The sequence below is a fragment of the Folsomia candida genome, unplaced genomic scaffold (genome assembly GCF_002217175.1).
Source record: "Folsomia candida strain VU population unplaced genomic scaffold, ASM221717v1 Fcan01_Sc020, whole genome shotgun sequence".
NCBI lineage: Eukaryota > Metazoa > Arthropoda > Collembola > Entomobryomorpha > Isotomidae > Folsomia > Folsomia candida.
Window position 1 is genome coordinate 2,028,628 of NW_019091212.1, and position 19,823 is coordinate 2,048,450.

The 19,823-nt window shown below is 40.4% G+C and overlaps 3 protein-coding genes across 5 annotated transcripts; 2 read left to right on the top strand and 1 right to left on the bottom strand.

Annotated features, from left to right (window-relative positions):
* The first annotated feature begins 328 nt into the window (after nt 1-328).
* LOC110858025 (serine-rich adhesin for platelets) lies at nt 329-10,073 on the top strand. Of its 3 annotated transcripts, none has more exons than XM_022106660.2 (8): nt 329-2,199; nt 3,727-3,933; nt 4,021-4,129; nt 4,221-4,432; nt 4,525-4,675; nt 4,769-4,977; nt 5,060-9,014; nt 9,105-10,073. In XM_022106660.2, the coding sequence occupies exons 2-8, from the start codon at nt 3,799-3,801 to the stop codon at nt 9,254-9,256; spliced, it is 4,923 nt and encodes a 1,640-aa protein (XP_021962352.1). In that variant the 5' UTR covers nt 329-2,199; nt 3,727-3,798; the 3' UTR covers nt 9,257-10,073. The 3 variants fall into 3 exon arrangements, with proteins under 3 accessions (XP_021962352.1, XP_035714479.1, XP_035714480.1); XM_035858586.1 differs by lacking the exon at nt 329-2,199 and adding an exon at nt 2,973-3,100; XM_035858587.1 differs by lacking the exon at nt 329-2,199 and adding an exon at nt 3,311-3,505.
* A 62-nt stretch (nt 10,074-10,135) lies between these two features.
* Nucleotides 10,136-15,541, bottom strand: LOC110857980 (hyphal wall protein 2). Its single transcript, XM_022106597.2, has 8 exons — nt 14,206-15,541; nt 13,979-14,120; nt 13,817-13,897; nt 13,624-13,731; nt 12,239-13,530; nt 11,655-12,167; nt 11,394-11,565; nt 10,136-11,300 (listed from the first exon to the last, which is right to left on the bottom strand). The coding sequence occupies exons 2-8, from the start codon at nt 14,064-14,066 to the stop codon at nt 10,816-10,818; spliced, it is 2,739 nt and encodes a 912-aa protein (XP_021962289.1). The 5' UTR covers nt 14,067-14,120; nt 14,206-15,541; the 3' UTR covers nt 10,136-10,815.
* A 285-nt stretch (nt 15,542-15,826) lies between these two features.
* LOC110858216 (protein phosphatase methylesterase 1) lies at nt 15,827-19,723 on the top strand. Its single transcript, XM_022106898.2, has 6 exons — nt 15,827-17,834; nt 17,940-18,308; nt 18,400-18,669; nt 18,746-18,977; nt 19,046-19,122; nt 19,211-19,723. The coding sequence occupies exons 1-6, from the start codon at nt 17,683-17,685 to the stop codon at nt 19,446-19,448; spliced, it is 1,338 nt and encodes a 445-aa protein (XP_021962590.1). The 5' UTR covers nt 15,827-17,682; the 3' UTR covers nt 19,449-19,723.
* Nucleotides 19,724-19,823: the final 100 nt, after the last annotated feature.

The following is a 19,823-nucleotide window of genomic DNA, read 5'->3' on the forward strand; positions in this document are numbered from 1 at the left end:
TACTACTCCCTCAGAGAACATACTTAGCATAACGGGGTGAGGTTGGTTTAAAGTTTTAAAGAGTTTCTTTCATTCCTCATCGTACTAATAATCTCATCCACCTTCACGTACCCTACCCAACCCACGAGACGACGAGAGCCAAAAACCCTTGCTAACTAAGTAACTATAAGTTTTAAGCTAAACAAGCATGAGAGAATACGATCCCAGTTTATATTTCAGTATGGTTGGTAGGAAACACTTGCAATTGCTTTTTCAACTTCTTCTTAGCAGACCACTTTGGAATCCTGCTCCTCACACAAATGTATGTATAACTTTTAGTAGTAAACAGTGGGAATTCTTGTATGAGATGCTTCAGAAATCACGTCAACCAAGGGGCCAAAATCATATGTAATTTGCAGGTGGGGACTGACACGACGATGACATGTCTCATTTGTCAATTAAGCCATTTTCATACACGGGATCAAGATAAAAAGTGAGCTTATGCATGTGGTGGGAATCAAAGGAAGGGAAAGGCAACCACTTGTTGCACTGCATCCACGCTCTGATTCCCTACCGTCTCTTCTGAATTTCAGTCATTTTCACTTCACTCACCTCCGCCGGAAATCGTTTAAAAAATCAGAATAATTCTCAAACTTTGACTGAGCAGTGAGAGTTTCACTTCTTTCCGTTCGCCGTATTATCACTGTTTGCTTCGTAGACCACTATACTTTTTTTACACGAATACTTGGTGAGTGAGCCTTACAAATATGTCCATGCAAGTTGTTCTTGCATCTTCTTATGTATAGAGGAATCCTTATAAAAGCAGTACTACACCTTAAAGACCTTCATACCATACATGGACGGGCTATGTGGCCTACAATAACACCAGCCAGAACATCTCTCTCTCTGCTATGCTTGTGGTGTATTTATTCATTTTTTACGTGGTATTTTACTTTGTGCGACGACTGCTTGGTTGGTATGTCTTGTAAAGAAAAGGGATAGTGCAGAGGAAAACCTCATCATCATCATCATCATCATTTTAGCTTGTATCAGCATCATTGAATCATGTACATTCTGCTTTATAAGCCATTTAACATACACACACATCATCGGATTGGATGGACATAGTATATCAGAAGAGACTAGTAGAAGAGAAGCGAAATAATAATAATAATAGTCGCAAAAGGTTTTGGAATGAGAGAGAGAGCACCCTTTCTCTCCATTTCGCCCTCGCACTTACATTATTACTAGTTAGTCCGCACTTTAAAACAAATGCATGAGAGGAGTAAATAGTTTGAGAGTCGTATATATTTGCAGTGTGAGAGGGGTTTGATGTGTGTGAAAAATAATAAATTGATGATTGACTAGAGTAGTGAGTGAGAGTGGTAAGGAAGATCCGGACAAGAGATTTGCCAATATATGTGTATAAAACTGGTGCGTGTGGGGGTTGCTTGGTTGGTTGGTTAGTTAGTTAGTTGGTATTACAAATTTGTGGTGGTTGTACTTGTTCTTGGAGTTTCGTCCCGACTCTGACATTACTCATTCTACATCAAGTCCAACAAAATACGACATAAAATATTCAACAAATGTGTTCCGGAACGAATGGGAAAATAATCACGTCGAGTGACATCCGCCATCCGTGACTGTGTGACTCTGATTGTGTGGCTTATGTGAAAAATGACTTCAAAAATGAACTCACACATTCCATTATTCAGCCATTCATCACCATCCTCTTCTTCTCTGCACTGTGCTAATTGATAAATATGCTGAAGTTCTGTGTTTAAATAAGTATTTGACGTTAATATTCAAAACTGGAGAAAAATTTGCAGAAGTTTCGAGTTGGAGAAGAAATGGAGTGGTGACTAAATATACGAAATGTACCCATTATCAGTTACATCATAATAATTATTACTCGGCTGTGCAAAAGTGATAATAACGTTATTTGAGAGTAAAATTCATTCATTACTGTCCAAAAAAGTGTATGCCAAACCGAATCGACTTTTTTGGCAAGTGACCAAGTGAAAGTTTACCCGGAGAAGTCTGCTGAGCATCGATACTAAAAAAATAATTCGTGTTGGAAAACCGTAGCACAAATATTTATAAACAAAATCCAGCAGAATTTGACAACTAAATGCGTCTGCTATTATGTGAAACCTACTGTCACAATTATAAATCAGAGAATTTCCAGGAATTGAAGTGAGAATTATGACGATTTAAATGGTATGACTAAAAGAAAGCAAATATTTGTAGTGATGACACTATTGACTGATTAAATATTAGTACGTACGTACATTCATACGCAGTTAAAGATCTTTAAAATTTGAGGTGTAAATTGTCTTTGAGATTGAGCCAGAAATTTTTTTATCGATAATTTTACAACTGAATATCAGTCGGCAACAAGTGCAATATTGATGCATACATTTCATATACGAATTCAATAGTTCAATGGTACGTTGTGTGTTGACATAACAAAGCTCATAGTTAAATTTCATGAAACATTACACACTCATTGTGTTTACCAATTGCAATTAAAATATGAGACACTGTACTAGGAAATTGATGACGTGATTTTGACCAAGGGAAAAACGTGCAACTTACCTTTAACTGACAATAAGAAATGCTATATAGTATTTGGCCATTTGGGCGTGAAATTTGAGAATCTTTTATGCCATATATGTATATAAATATATATATATAGATATCTCATCGCACCGTCGTGCTTAAATATTTGCCAATGAACTACATGAATCCCATCGTACGATAATAAAAAAACGTCTGTGTGGAGTACTAACTGATGACTAATTGTAAGAACAAAGTGTAATTTAATAGTTGCGAACAATGTGTCGAGTGTCGAATCGACACTGACGAGGCCTATCGACACAAAAGATGAAGTAGGTTACACAGGGATTGAGTTATCAGTCCTTGTTGTTGATAAGTGATTATACTCACTCGTATATTTATCGTAGTACAGCAAATAGATGGGAATACTTGAGATAACGTAAATACACACGCTTGATGGCGAAAATTCGTTGAATAGTGTACATACTCCAGACCAATTATTCTTGGTAATACGCTTCTTTCGGAAAAAAATTGGGCTGTAAGAGCATAAATTTGAGTTTCGGTAAAAACTAGATTCTTGATATTAAGTAGTCAGATTTGACTATTCTAATTATAAACATACTATTAACACTGGATTCCTTGCTGCATATTTGGTTTCATCTTTCATCCAAATGATGTCACTAGTTAATTAAATTTTATAGTGGAATCGACTTGTTTAAGTTATTGGAGAAGGATATTCATTCCACTTGCATGGACATTTAAATCAAGTAACAACTAAGATTAGGATTATGATTCATAAAACTCAGTATCAAAAAAGGCATTTTAAGATTAACACAGTTTTGCCAGCTACATAAAAGTCGTCGTTTATCAAGCAATGGTTCCATGTACATTAAGCAATTACTTTGGAGAATAATAAAAAAAACTCACAGTTTCATTTAATTTGCACCAACGGCAAATAATACTTTATGTAAAACTAATAAAATCTTTTTATACTTATTTTCAAACTCTTAGTTTATTTTGTGAATGCAGGATTATTCATGATTTCGTTTGAAAACTGTTCAAGCTGAAAGCTGTAAAAAATTACGAGATTTGCAATGCTCGACAAAACTCAACTACATAAAAATACTAACTTAATGTGCATCGATTTTACTAAATAAATACGTTTAATTTACATTTTATACGTTACAGATCTGTTACACAAACGTCTAAAAAGGAGTAATCAACCACATTTCCACACCAGCCTGCAAAATTATCCATGACATGACCGGAAATGACAAAGTTCCCAGAAATCCAGGAGTTCCACTCCGAACGATTCTGAGGAATTTTTTAAATCTGGTCGAGAGCTGTGAAGCTGGAATTGGTGATGGGAGCAGTACATACGAGAAGGAATTTCAGGTACATAATTATTCATATTTGAAATAAGTCATGCAATAAAAAAATGAGTCCAATTTTTTTTTCATTTTGAAAATTCTCATGTATCAGGAGCTCAAACAATTCAGCGAGAACCTTAAAACAGATCCGGCCTACTTAAGCAAAGAGGGAGAAAAGACCGTGAATCGGAAGAAGAACCGATACAAGGATATTTTACCATGTAAGTAATTACCAATTTAATTAACATGCAAATTAGGCAGACGTAATTATGCATACGAATTGTTAATCACCCGGCTTAAATTACCATGCAGTTGACTATACTCGTGTGATATTGGGAGACTTTGGAGATGTTCCGGGCAGCGATTACATCAATGCGAATTTCATCAAGGGTGCGAGCGGCTCTTCCGCCTACATCGCGTGCCAAGGACCTCTGCCCCACACGGTCAACGACTTTTGGCGAATGGTCGTCGAATGTGAGGTCCAAGTCATCGTCATGGCCTGCAATGAGCAAGAGTCGGGAAAGGTGGGTTTAATAGGAATTTAATTGTTAGTAATGGGTATTTCAGTGGAAGCTACGTATATAACACCAAAATAATGCATGTACAATCTTTATAGCACAAGTGTGAAAACTACTGGGTGGAGGAGGAAGGGGTGGAGCGGCAGTTTGGTCAGGTTAAAATCTGGTTGAAAAAGTGTCGCCAGGTGTGTCCTGATTTTTTGGTGCGGACAATGAGAATCAGTTACACGACGGGCAAGGGTGAAATAGGTGCGATACCGATTAGATTTATGATTGATTATTATTAGATTTATATGCAATGTGTTGTGTGCTAACAATTTTGTGTAATTTTTATGCCAACAGAGGAGAGAAATGTGTGTCAATTCCACTATTCTGCCTGGCCCGACCATGGCGTGCCGACAAAAGTTCGTCCTCTGTTGGACATGGTGAGACTGATTCGGGATTGTCAAACGTCTGAAACCCTTCCAGTCTTGGTTCATTGTTCGGCCGGATGTGGGAGAACCGGGACAATTTGTGCAATTGATTATGTGTGGGGACTTTTACGATTAGGGGTAGGCACGCAACTGCTCAATATTGAATCTCATTACACCAACTTTAAATTTATTTATGCTTATAAAAATTGATGTGTTTCAGAAATTGACCTCGGATTTTAGCCTGTTTCACCTTGTTCGTGAAATGCGACGACAACGAATCGCAATGGTGCAAACCAAGGATCAGTACATCATGGTGCATAGAGCAGTAAAAGAGCTGTTTGAAGAGCAGCTAAAAATCATCGACTCGCATCCCTACGCGAACGTAGACGTACTGGGACTACCAATTGATATTAAGGCGGACTTGGAGGAGCCCACGTATGAGACGATCGAATACAACGCTACTTCGAACCACGTCGCCGCCGCCCAGTATCATCACCAACCCTCCACCTCCGTCCCCCCTATACCTCCGCCCCACGTAGACTTGACTATTAATTCCAAGTTAGAGAAGGAAGTGGACACTCACTGCAGTCGTAGACGAGACAGCGAAATAGAAGAACAAAAGCAGAAGGCTGACCAAGAGGAAAGGAGGCAGAAACCAATCCGGTGGCGACAGCAGCAAAAGTTTGACGACATCACGGTCCTCTCCTCTGACGGGGAAGAAGTCGAAAAGGAAGTTGTTTCTCGAAACAAAAAGTTGGGTGAAATTCTTCGCAAACCAAGTATCGTAAAAATTAAGTCGTTCTTTGAAAAGTCAAAGGACAGTAAAAAATCTGGTGGTACGAATTTAAGTCGAGCCAAATCTGACGTTTCTTCCTCCAAGTTTTACGCCTTTAACAATATAGCTGCTTCCTTTGGGTCTCGTCAATCACGAAAATCGCCAACGCCTTCGCTTGATGTTGACACTAATCATATTGAAGCAGGTAGCAGCGCCAGCAGCAGTAAACCATCGTCATCAACCGTCGTCAACTCTACCACAGCGACTGGAAATAGCAGTAGCAGCAGTAGTAGTAAACAGCAGAAGCCTGCTAAACCCCCCTTATTTGCCAAACCCTTGCTTCCCATTAAGAGAAGCAAGTCTCTAAAACTGGGGAAGGAAGATAGCAGCATCGAACAGGTCATTGTTAGCAGGCATGTTCCAAAACAAGTAGTACCAACAGATCACCTACTACGCGTGCCCACCTCCACCACAAATTCTCTACAACAATCCTCCTCCTCCAGCAGCGTCAGCAACGTGTCAAGTTACCCGATTAAAGTCTGTATCAAGCAGGTTGAGATCCCTGAGATGAAGAAACCAGTGTCCACCTCGGTCAAGCCGGAAATTCAGACCGCCACAACGCTAGAGCTGAATAAACAGTCGTCCTTGTCTGGTTCTAGTTCTTCTGGGTCTTGGACAAGGAATAAGAAATCCGACTCCTCCAGCAATACTTCCAGCGCCACCGCCTCCACCTCCACCACCGGCGGTAGCAGCACCAAGCCATTGATCCCACCAAAGAGTTCCGTCGTAAAGGAGACAATCGGCCTAGCTCCGAGTCAGAACCACCGGATAAAAATGGGTGTGGCCAAGGAAATGGAGGATGTTGCAGACTTTGGAAGACAATCCTCTAAGCACCAGCAACTTCAAAAATACGACACTGTTGTAATCAAGGGTCCTCCAAGTAATAGCAAGCGAACTTCTCTGACTCGGAGTCAAAGCCATGTTTGGCAGCAGCCAGCCAAAGTACAAACGCCATTTAGAATATTTTCAGACGAAAACATTCATCAAAGTGGTGGCTCCTCTGGCAACACAACAGCGACAGCACTTCTTAATTTGACTTCGCAACCGTTAATTAATCATCAAAGCTCTTCAATTTCGTCACAAAGAAACGGGAGGAGAACGTTTGGCAGTTTTGACGACAGTACGGCCAGCAGCAGTTCGAAAAGTAGTTCCAGTGGTGGTGGAGTTAATATCAAGGTCAGCTCGGCTCCTACGACACTAGAATCTTTTAATAGCGGGATAGACATTAAGCCAATTGTACGGCGTCGCGTCCCAAAAACTAACCCGTACGCCAACTATACGCCTGGTGGTGGTGGCGGTGGGGTTGGAACCACTCCAAATAATAACAGCTCTCCTCCTCCGACTTTAAAATCGTCATGGAAAAATACTACCACCTCTAAAATCATCACTTCTTCGTCGTCCGTGCAAACCCCCACCATCCTAGATAACAGAATACCAAAGGATCTACCTCAGCTAAAACCTGGTTACTCTCGGAGTAGGCAAAACTCTTCCGAGAGCTCGAGTAACACGGCCACTCCGAGAAGTTCACTGCCCGGCACACCCACACAAACTATCGATTCGACCTATGCCCAAATCATGCGGTCCAATATGCAGGGTCTCTTAGGAGCGTCTAAAAATTTTGGGCGAAATAACAATGGCGCAACTCCCCCTAAGTCCATACTTAAAGGTTCCCTCTCCAGTACACCATCCGAGTCTGATGAAAGGTTGGATGAGAGGTTGGATCGCCAATCTCCATCGCTGCATGGCACGACGGCGACAAAACTACTACTGCCCAACAGCAGCAATAGCAACAGCGTCACCACCAACACCACTATCACGCCACCCCAAAAGATTAACGCCGTATCTCGGATTGCGCTGGGGATACGGGAACGGAGAAATAGTTTTCGACAAGCAGTCTGCAAAGATAAAGAGGATCAGCAACAGCCCAAGGACGCAGAATATACCAGAGAATTGTTCACGCCGGAAAATAATAACGTATCACGGATATTTTCCGATGGTGGTGGAGGAGGAGGAGGTCAGAAGAATGTTATTTCACCAAATTCTGCTAGTGGTGTCAGATCTCACAAAGATTACGAACCAATCTGGCCAGAAAATGGTCCCTACCACTTTTCCAACGGTGGTGGTGGTGGATTTGCCATAGTTTCTGACGACAGCTACATAAACAGGGCACCTCTCAAACCGCAGCAGGTAGCGGCGACGGCAGCGCAACAACCACCACCAATGATCCCTGTTCCTAGTAGTAACTATAGGGCAGAGCCTCCCTCAGCCACCAGCAGCGGCAGCAGCAGCAATAGACAACCCATTTATGCCAAAAGCAATCGAAGTCACAGTGCTGAGAGGACATTACAAACCTATCAAAACTCAAACTCGCAACCGTTTCAGAGTAGATTTGACGAAATTAAGCTTTTACTAGAAGAGTTAAAAGCTCCAAACGAGGTGACACAAATGCAGCAACAACTCTTGGCAACTAATTCCAAGAGTTCCTACTCAGCAATGCCTTACACCACAACTGCTAAAAACCTTGAAGCGGCAGCTCCCACACCCACGACTCCTGCTACCACCTCCGGAGTGAGTCTGAAACACCAACGGTCCCTCCGCACCCCCTCCAAACCCCAATATCCAGGAGGCAGCGGCCTGTCCTGCTTCACCTTTAAGAAGCCATCCTCCCTCGAGTCCCTCACCGACTCCTTCCACTACGACGTCATGACGAGGGACACTCCTTCCATAAACGGGGACACAACTCCGCTCCTTAAACAGAATGGATTTGGCGACTCTTCCGCCACTGCAGTTTCTCCACGTCGGAATTCGAATGATTACGTGTCCTTGCGTCAAGGCCGGCCTGCATACGAAGCCACAGTTCACCAATCGTATAATTCTACCACGCCGAACCCACGCATGGACCCGCATAACTCCCACATCGGCTCGAATGGCGTCCCCATTGCTCCACCGAGAACGAAAAAACTCCAGAAATCTAATAGTACCATTGTTCCCATGAGTGGTGGTGGGAGTTACCACATGGATAAGTCGTTATCTGGAGTAGGAAGTACTAGTTCTTCTGGGTGGCCAATGACATCATCGACATCAACATCGGATGTTGCTGGGAACGTGTCGAGTAGGAACTTGCCAGAAGTGGTCCGATGTTCGTCATCCCATCAAGCAGATCGTCAAACGAATACAACGACACCTCCCTCACCGAAAACCTTGGTCAAAGCGATGGGGATCTTTCAAGCCAAGGCGGCCAACATGCGGTCAAAACTAAGCAGTTGGTCGGATAGCAGAGAGAAGGAAAAGTCATCCAACGGGTATACGTCCGCTGCTGAGAGGGATGAGATTGACGGAGGTACATATTTATGATAAATAATTTATCAAACCTATATATGCACATATTTTCTTATCATTTTTCTCCATTGCAATATTTTTTGATTTTCAGGATTTGTTGTAAAAACGTCGACCTCCTCCAACAACACTTCCGCCATTAGCACCTCTTCGATACATCACAGTTATCAGCCCCCAAATAACCAAAACCTGTCCGGCTCCAGCAGCAACAGCAACAGACCCGCATCTCGACACCAATACTTGTGATAAACGCACCATCATCCATTTAACCAGATTTTACATTCCAAATATTGCTATCTTCTTAATAATCTTGCATTAATTATGCATAATATATAATAAATAATTAAGCTACACAATCATTCGATCGACTGATGCTTACACACTACTTACACATATAGATACATACATAAATCGGTGGTAAATGTTAGGGTAAAAAAATGTTATCCCGGCTGCTTAATGATAATCATTACTGGATAATAACCAATAGTTACGATAAAAAATTTAAAAGAAACTGATGGCTTAAAACTTTTATACAAGTTGAACCAAAGTTGAGATGTACTGAATAACTTAATATTAGTATTATTATCATGATATAATAGTTCGCCATGAAATGAATGATAAATTGATGTCATAATTAACCTTGCCCTCATACTTATCGTTGCTATTTAGATTACAACAAGTTCTGTGTTATCAATTCAACAACTACAGATTTACTTAATTTATATATTTGTGGAATAATCTGCTTGTCCTTTTTTAACGGAATCCTCGTCAAGGAATGCATTCCTTTTTCTTCGTCTTATTGTTAGACAACAGCGCATTTGTACTGCTTTTATCTTATGGCTGCATCAGCTACATATGTGTATATCTAATTTTTTATGCCGCAATCACTGGATCCTCGTGTCGGTGTTTGTGGTGCAAGAAGACTGCCCGGTAGCATAAAAATAATTTGCATAATGTAACATGTAGCTTGTAACGCAAAGTATTACATAGATGACGATAAATGAGTGTCATGTCATTCCACCTGGATCAAGAATATTAGTAACAATAAAATTGATTCCAAAAATTCTCTGACTTTATGAATAATTTTTTATCACGTATGGAAAAAAATTGCGGAAATAGCTCAAAGAGGAGACATTTAAATTTATTTCAAGACGACGTACATTCTGTAGTTTATTTTTTAAAACAGCACCGAAACTATAACACTAAACTACTACACGAAGAATAACAAAACGTAGAACGTTACATTCTTTTCATTATAAATAATTCTGTAAATTGCTACGGCGGCAGCGATGGAACAATTCAATATAAAATTAGAGGTTATCATCATCACCATCATCAATTAATTCAAATCCTGAGAAGGTTACTGTACGGAATACGGAATACTGATTATTTCTGAAAAAATGACGCAAACAATATAAATGCGACATTTCGGCACAACACGAGACACACATTACATAAAATATAATATCCATAAAATACCACGGAAATTGTAATAACTGTATTAACTTAGTTACATGATAGATATTACAAATTTAAATGCGCGTAGTGTGGCTTGAGTGTGTGTGTTTAAGTTCTGTATCTAAATTACTTAATTACTGGACAAAAAACGGTAACTTCCTGAGGCCACCTGGAAGACTAGAGACAATCATCTGTATTATAAACTGCTCGTCTAAGATTGAATCAGATCAAAAACTAGCAAAATTGGTTTAAAATAAGATTTGCCCATCTGAACTTAACTAAATTAGAGTAATTATTATTACTGCCAACCCACTCACTCTGTAATAATAATAATTAATAGACTAGACTTATGAGAGAATGCATTTGTTAATTAACTCGAATGCATGCTGGCACATATCCTCCTCACTTAAAGTAACTTTTATATCTTTGTTATCACTGTGCGCTGTAACGTAACTTTCAATAAACTCACGAGCTTCAGGAGATAATGACTCATAAACTAGTTTGCCTACGGTTTTAGGATCATCCGAATCACTAGGAGAATATTCAACAGAAATCATTTCATTCCTTATCATATGGGCATGCTCCTCTGAAAGCCCGTCCATGTCGAGTTGTTCTGGGTTGGCGGGGATTTCTAACCGTTTCAGCGTCGATTTGCACGTCTGTTTGGATTTCGTTTGATAGACGAGGGATTCGTAAAATTCGTGCGGTCCGGTGAGCAGACGTGCCTTTTTTACTACAGGTGTTGTTGGATTACCGTTGGAGGACATTTTCCGTTTTTTGGCATCCTTTGGGCTTCTCAATGCTGACTGGTTTGAGATAGATAGTTTTCCTTCTGAAAACGAGGCAAACATTATTTGTTAGTATGACAACACCATAACTATAAAATATACCAATATTATATATGTTTAATAAGTGTTGACATTACCTTCTCCGGCATCATTGTCACCAATTTGTGACGTTGCAGCAGTTGCAGGGCTTGTAATTTTGGTTAAAAGCGGGACGAGTGGATCCTTGAATCCCTTCTTTTTTATACCGGCGCCACCAGTATAATAGGCGCTCTTTCGAGAAAATCTGTCGAATGCATTCCATTCGGATAGCTGAAAAAATTAAACATATCATCGATGATGAATTATTAAGTTTATCTAAAGTAAGTAATGTAGTAACAAGGAAATCATATTAGTCTTACAGCATTGGTTCGTGACATTTTTGTAGCTACTTTCTTATATCGTATGGATTTCGGAGCTTCAACGAAGGTGATGTACACGAAATTGTTTTCAGGTTCCCTTCCAATATCAAACAACGACAGTCCTCGTGGTTCTTTTTTCTCGTCCACAATGATTATCGGCCGATTTGACACCTTCACCGATGCTGCAGCTTTTGCATGATGTTGGCGTTGGGTGAGTGGGTGAGAATGGGAAGTGATTCCTTTCGAGGCAGCAGAGTGTCCATGACCAGATTTGCTGGACGAACTATTAAGCTTTCCACCATGACCTGATGTTGAAGTTGCAGGCAAAGTTATCCCCTTGGAGTTGAGGGTAGAAGAACTCACTGCTTTTCCAGAGCTTGCTTGTTGGGTAGTCTTTGTTACAGTCGTTGTAGCCGCTGCAATTACTGGTGGATGTGGGAGTGAACTACTACTCGAATCGGAATCCAGTGGAAGAGGTGTTGAGTGGTGGCTTGTTTTCTTCCCTTTGGATTTCTGCATTATACAAGAAAGGTAAATTTTTGCAAAAAGTTACAAAACTTTGAATTTAATTCTGTCCTTCTTACCGGTTCCTCAACCACCTCTTTCGTCTTAGCCTTTTCCTCATCTCGAGACTTCTTGTGTGCAGCCAGTAACGAGTCGAACGCCTTGCTCCTCCCGGGCACAGCCCTCCTCAAAGAGATCGAGTGCGTCTTACACGTCAGAGAACGTGTACACGGAGGAGCAACCTCAGATACGCATACACCACAGTGCTGATCCGGATTAAAAGCTCGTTCCTTTAATGGAATTATTTTTCGAGGTTCGTCCCTGTTCTTTTTCTTTTTCTTCTTTTTGGAATGATTCTTCTCCTTGGCATCGGCAAGGGCTTGGGAGATTACCAGGTTCATTGTGGGAGCCTCACTGATTATCGTTAAGCTTGGAATGGGTTTATGGGAACCGAAATTACTAGATGAACTAGTAATGTGACGGACCGTCGTGTGTGTTGATGATTTGCTTATCGACGAGTCGTGCCCCGACTTGCTGCTGCTATGACTACTTTTCGACTTCTTGCTAACAGACTCTGAGTGACTACTACTGGACGAGGTTTTGTTCTTTAATGGGATCTTGAAGTTGTCCAAATGAGAGGAAAAGTGCGATTTGTGAGATTTAGAATCTGTGTCTCCCGATGACCCCTTACTTTTATGTTTGTCACTCGAATCTGCATAAAATTTCAGCTGCTCATATTTTGGTTCTGGGGATTTCTGTTGCTGTTTGCTCGTTACTATGTGCATAGTCTTGGAGGATGAACTGGATAAGATGCTCTCCACGGACTCATTGTGACTCGCGTCGTCGCTTGGGATGGAGAGAACGTAGGATGCATTGGAGTTGTGCGACTTGTGCGACTTTTCCTTTTTTGAATGCGAAGAAGATGAATGTGACGGCGACACGGTTTTTGAAGACGAATAAGATTTGTGCTTATTCAAAGAGCTGGAACTTGAGTGTTTCTTTGAATGTGAGTTTGATGATGACGAGTTTTTAGACGATGATGATGATTTGCTAGTGGATTGATCAGTCTTATGTGACGACGAATGCTTCTGTCGTGTGGGGGACAATTGAGAGTGATGATGTGTAGGAGAAATGTTGCGATGTTCTCGGGTAGGACTGCGGACCTTGACATCCTTCGTCTCCTTGGTTGTAGTTGATGATCGTAACGGAGTAGGGGGAGGAGTCGGAGGAGTGGGACGTACAGAAAATTCTAGCAGTGGATCCTTTGAAGTTTCTTTAATATCGTAGAGCGGCGTGATGGCTTTTCCTATACATTTATCGCCACTCACTACCAATTCGGTCTTCCTACATACCAAGCTGTTTAAGGAGTCGCCTAGTGTAAAAAAATACAAAATTGAGAATAAATTCCCATCACCAACTCCGACAAGACAAGTAATAATCTAATAATTATTTTTGCTCAACATACGTTTAAAATGTTTCGTCATCCACTGACTTTTCATAACAGATCTACACGCAGGACATTTCGTCACGGAAAAGTACTCTACTTCGGGCTTGGTTCCATACAGTTGTATTACTATAATCATTATCAGAGGTCGTTATTGATTATTACTAGATTAGCATGATAAACATTTCTTTAATTTGTTTTAATTGTTAATTACACGAATGCGGCAGTAAGTTACACTGATCCCTTGGCTTATCGAGCTCCTTGGGCTTGTACGCCTCGCGTAGTTTAACCGAATCTGATGCCATATAAAATACAATTTGTAATTGAATTTTTATTATATACCATATTTCAATATTAAAATTACAAAATAAAGTACCCATTTCTGTCGAACATCCTGGCAAATTCCATGCCGACCAAGGCTTCCCCAACATTTGTTTCAATTTTGAATCTGAAACGTCCACCATCTTGGATTTTTTTTGTTATCAGTGAAATATTTTTACACAAAGGATCAGACAATTCTGGAAAAATAACCAATAAGATCATTTCCATTAGAATAGAAAGTGAAGGATATATATTTTTCCAATTTATCAAAGTATATTTTACCTAAGCGTAGTAGTATAATTAATGATTTTTTTGCATCTCCAGTTGTTTAACTGAGATTGATGAACACTTTAAAACTTTTATACACATTAATAATAAGTAGTAATATTATGTATAGGAATGAAATCCAATTCAATCCAAAGTGCAAAGGAAATGTTGTATTAACTTTGTTCTCTTTTTCTGTTCCTGGACACTCATCAAAAATAAAATCAGTCTATTCACAGTTTGGTCATGTGACGACGAGGAGTTTTCCTTTTCGTGTATTAATATCAAATCAGTGGTGTGGCAGTGCCATTAAGTTAAGTATATTAATAGTCTAGTTTAACCTTTTGGCAAGTTGGGCATGGTAAAAAATTACTCCGATAATACTCCATCCAATCCACTCATTTGTTCCTTTCTTCCTCTCTTTTGTGTATTATTAAGTATCACTCACTAAAATAAGACTACTGAATGAAATAAATAACTGCGTACTAAATAAGTAAGACCACTAATAACCGACCAAACTGACGCCACCCACCAACGATAAGGATAAGTTTTTTTTACTCTTGGTTTTTTTATTATCTCGGCCTCATCGTCAGGGTCGTATTCTCATTGTTTTTACGAGAAGGGTTGTAAATAAACAGTAGTAAGAAATTGCCAAGTAGTATTTAATTGTATTTTCTATAGGGACGATGAGCTTTTCGAGTGGAGGCAGGTGAGTGAGCCTAGTCTGGTTGAACCCAGCAAGAAGCAGCAGCAGCAGCAGAACAAATCCCGTTTTCTTCTTCTCTTCCCAAGCTCAGGTTCAACTACTGGCAAGCTGAACTCTATTGTGATTCTTGTAGAAATAGTGGTGGTGGTGGTGGTGGTGGGGATGATGGTGGTGGCGGTGGTGCGATGCGATGCGATGATGAAGTGGACAAAACCAAACCACGCACGTCAGACCAGCACCTAGGACGTCGTCCTCTTCGTTTTTTTCCTGCGCTCTTGGTCCACTCCTCCCCCGCGGCAAAGTCACCAAGACGAACCCCCTCGGTCCGATGATGAGGATGATGATAAACAGCTGACGGCGGTGATAACCGGGCAGAAAAGTATAATTAAGTTTAACGACGACCGACCATGACACTAATGAAAGATGATGAGGATGAAAACTACACCACAGCGAAGGAGGTTGTTGCCCTGGTTGCTTGATTTAATGACCGCAACTTATTTTGGTTAAAATTATTATTATAGTTAAAATTACACGAAATAGTGCAGTAAAACTTGCTGGGGAATTATAATTAATTTCTCACCTTTTCACTTTAAAAATGTCAACACGACAGTAAATAATAGTAAGATTTAAAAGTATGGAGTCGTTGATTGAGTTGAGGATCAGATGACGAGGTTATTATTATTTGTTTGCTGCTAATTCCTTCCGTGGATTGGCAATGCCTTGAACATGCTCACTCTTCTTCTTCCTCGACCGACGGCATGGAATGGATGAGATGCTATTTATTTGCTACTCGCCATCACAGAAATATTGTGTCTCAAGCCAGACGAAGAGGCAGAACTACCCATATCTACCTATTTTGTGATGATGTAGAATCCAGACTCGTGTGGACAAAATGTGATACTATTTGTATTTCACTAATGATAAACGGGCATAGAACAAGTTGTGGAGCTCTTCTTGATGTGGTTTAGCCACCAATGGTGTGGTCAATTCCTGTGGTCCAGGGGTTGAAATATCCTCAGGGGTCCAGGAAATTCCTGTGATCCTCAACAAGTCCCTCAGCAGGGGTCGTCTCCCTCCATGTAATTACTCCCACCAACTTTTTTGCAATGCTGCTATTACGATTTACGAATTCATGGTATGACAATTTGGTCATGAGTGGGGCGAATTCAGTTCAAGTATTATCTATTATTGATTTCCGGCGGATCATTAACGAATGATGAATCAAGAAGGCAGAGAATACTTTAGCATATTATAGTGTAGTTAAAGTTTTGGTTTAATGGATGATGGATCTGCCGCAATTATAAAAATTACTCGGTCACAACATTTGACTAAATACTCGTATTAGTGCTCTTGGTGGATCGATACAAAAAATCCAATTTTAAATTCTAGCCCACATTTATGCATGCAGAAAGTTGAGTTCAGGCAAATAAAACTCAAACCATGCAACAAACAACAAGGTATCTCATCACATGAGTTATATAGCAGCTCGGAGTGAAGGAGGAAGAAGAGCATTATGAAAAATCAGGGACAACGGGAGGAAGGACGAATAATAACAGTTCATGGTATTTCGGTTTGTGGGTAGTTGCGCAGGCGGAAGAAAGAACACGGGGCTGGAAAAGGACGAGGACGACGACGACGACGAGTGAGTCGATCCCCCTTCAAAAAGTTGAGTTCTTCACCACAAATGCCCGGATTCTTCACCCAACAAAACCCGTTTCCTGTCCTGGATGGTCTGCTTGGTTGGCTGGTTGTTGTTACATACGTGTACAACTTTTGCTGTATGCATGCGAATAGCTACATCAAAATAGTACGAAGTTCACCTGGAATAATGCCTTGGCTGGGCAGAAGATCGAAGGTGAAATCGACTCGTGTACGAAATCACTCATGCAAACCTTCACAAAAGTAACATGATCAAAAGCATCATCAATGCAGATGATTTCTCATCAATCCTCATTCATTCATGCAGATGCAGATAATAAGTGCCCCATTGTACATATGTACATACTTAACAAAGCAATTATTATCAAGCTTATCTCTGCTTATGCAAAAGTCTAGCCACCCGGAATTAGTAATATGCATAAGCAGTATTAAGAGATGAGATAACACAAACCAAGGTTTAATACATACATCTCATATCTTGTCAGCTGATGGAATGAATCAGTAGAATAATGCACACAGGCTCATTATGTTATGTAAACACACTTGTTAAGTGTATAATTCCGTATTATGTATTATGTAGCATGTACTCATGGACATGGATAATTTTTTAATGATGAATTGAAAATCTCTTTCCACCTTTCCACCTGAGGTACAAATTATGAAATGGAACAATTCAAAACTTTTTTGCAAAACTGCATTGCAATTTGCAATGCAAAATTCCAAACTTTTTGAGACGACTGGAAGTGATGGAATTCAGAAGTGAGAAAAGTGGGAATGGGCGGAAGGAGCGAGTTTTTGTACTTTTCTCACTTTTTCTCACTCACGTACACACACCAACACTCTTCGCGATAGTCGCGATCACATGAACTCACAAAAATATAAACTTTGCCTTTCTGCCTTTTTCTCTTCAAATCCAGCTCAATCATCAGTTTTTTTTCTGTTCTGATTGTTGTCCGTCAGTGTCCTTCCTTTTCTGTTCCTTTTGTGGGATGTAACTAAGCTGCCCCATAATCTCTCCACCAGCAACGACAAATTGATTGTAGGTGGTGAGCGGGTCCGTGTCGTCTGGTGAAGGAAAAACGAGGTCGGGGTCAATTTTTGGCAATAAGGGGTAGTAAAGACAAGGGAAGATGGACGCCCGGACCAGAATGTTCAAGGAGATGATGTCGACATCCACCCATTCGGCGGAGGCTGTACAAGGGCGAAAAGTTCCCTACCTCCTCTGTCCCGTCAAGAAGCCGGAAGAGTACTCGGATAACGAGAGGAACTGGTTGAAACAACGGTGAGTGGGTGGACAGAGGGCATATAATATTCCAAATTTGATGATAAATAATGAAGTGAACAACAAGTTTGTGTGTGTATGTATGTAAATTGTTCTGTTTTTTAGGGATGAAGGTCGGAAATCGCACTCGCCCAGCGGCTGGTGGAACTATTTCCAAGATTGCGTCGAGGTCAAGATTCGGAACGGGGACTCGCTTGCATTGTGGACTAGTCGAAGTAAACTGGATAGTGGAAGTGGTACTGGGGGTGTTCCTGTCAGTGGGGGAGGAGGGGGTGGGATTTCTAATATCGGTGGTGGTGGCGATCCGTTCATCCTGTTTCTGCATGGTGGTGGCTACTCTGGACTGACTTGGGGTCCTATGATCGATGAACTGAGTCGCCTGATTGTTGCACAGTACGGAGCTTTGGATCTCAGGGGACATGGAGAGTCAAGGTGTTGGGATGAGGATAATTTGTCCTTGGAAACTTTAACTATGTAAGCAAAAATTGATTCGAATTTTAAAGAATTAGTTTAATTTTTAATGATTGGTTAATGTATTAGTGTTTTCTTGTGCATTGCGTGGTAGGGATATTCTCGATGTAATCAACTGGTTGAAAGGGAATGAAGTTTTCCAACTTGCAAATCGTCCCCTGATCATTGTGGGTCATTCCATGGGTGGAGCGTTGGGAGTGAATGTGTCTTTAAGCCTCCAGGAATTAAATGAAGTCAAGTTGGCAGGACTTGTCGTGCTGGATGTGGTTGAAGGATCCGCACTTTTGGCCTTGAACTCAATGCAATTTGTTTTAAGAAATCGGCCACGAGAATTTGAGTCCATTCCGGATGCTATCCAGTGGTGGTAAGAGAAAGCAAACCTGACTTTATTGAGCCATGAATAAATATAAATGTATTAAGCATGCATTTTTTAAATACAGTACCCGCAGTGGTCAAACGAAAAATGTGGACTCTGCTCGTATTTCGATGACTGGCCAAATTATGCAAAAATCTTCAGGAAAAATGGCAACACAGTTTGTCACTCGTCGGAAGGATGGAGCAGACGAATCTTGTGATACTCAGACTGTTACAGCTAAAAAACGGGTTTGGGAAAAAGAAGACAATTCAGGAAATGGCAATATCTCTGAGGAGTCGGCAGTTTCAACTGTCCCAGTATGAACTTTTTTAATAAGTCATTATTAGTAATCATTTCAACTCATAATTTTTATTTATTCCAACAGCAAAATTTTGTTTGGAGAATTAATCTTTCTCTGACAGAACCACATTGGAAGGGATGGTATCAGGGACTATCTAAAAAGTACGCAAGTTGGCCGACCTGTTTTATATCTTGATCCTAATGTTAATATGCATACCTTTTTAACTCGATACAACTAATTTTGTCTTAGGTTTTTGTCCGTCCGATGTCCAAAGTTGCTGATGCTTGCCGGACTCGACCGGCTGGACAAAGAATTAACCGTTGGGCAAATGCAGGGGAAGTTTCAGATGCAAGTTTTTCATCAAGTTGGTCACGCCATTCACGAAGACGTTCCAGATAAGGGGGCCGAATGCCTTGCTGCTTTTCTCTGCAGGCAGCGAATCGCAGTTGCTAAAGGTCATTTGCCAGCCGCCCTGCCAGGATGTTGATGATGGATCGTCTTTTTATTATCATTATTATATAACCAAAACCAACCAAACAAGAGAGAATCTTTTAATCCATTTACTTGCGAAATTTTCGTTTCATTCAGTATTTAATAATGCCATGCCTGTTATTTTTCCGTGATAATTTCTTCGTGCCCTAACAAGAACATACTAAAGACATTTTTACTGGCTTCTTCGTTATCCTTGTCGGATTCAATGAATGAGTCCACAAATATAAACCAATCCTATCTGGTTACAATAAATTTAGAAGTACAAATTTTTTCGTTGCATATAGTAACTTAACTTTATTACTAATATTACAGTTATTAATACCAATCCAATAATAACAATAATAATAGCAATAGTAGTGCTGATTTGATG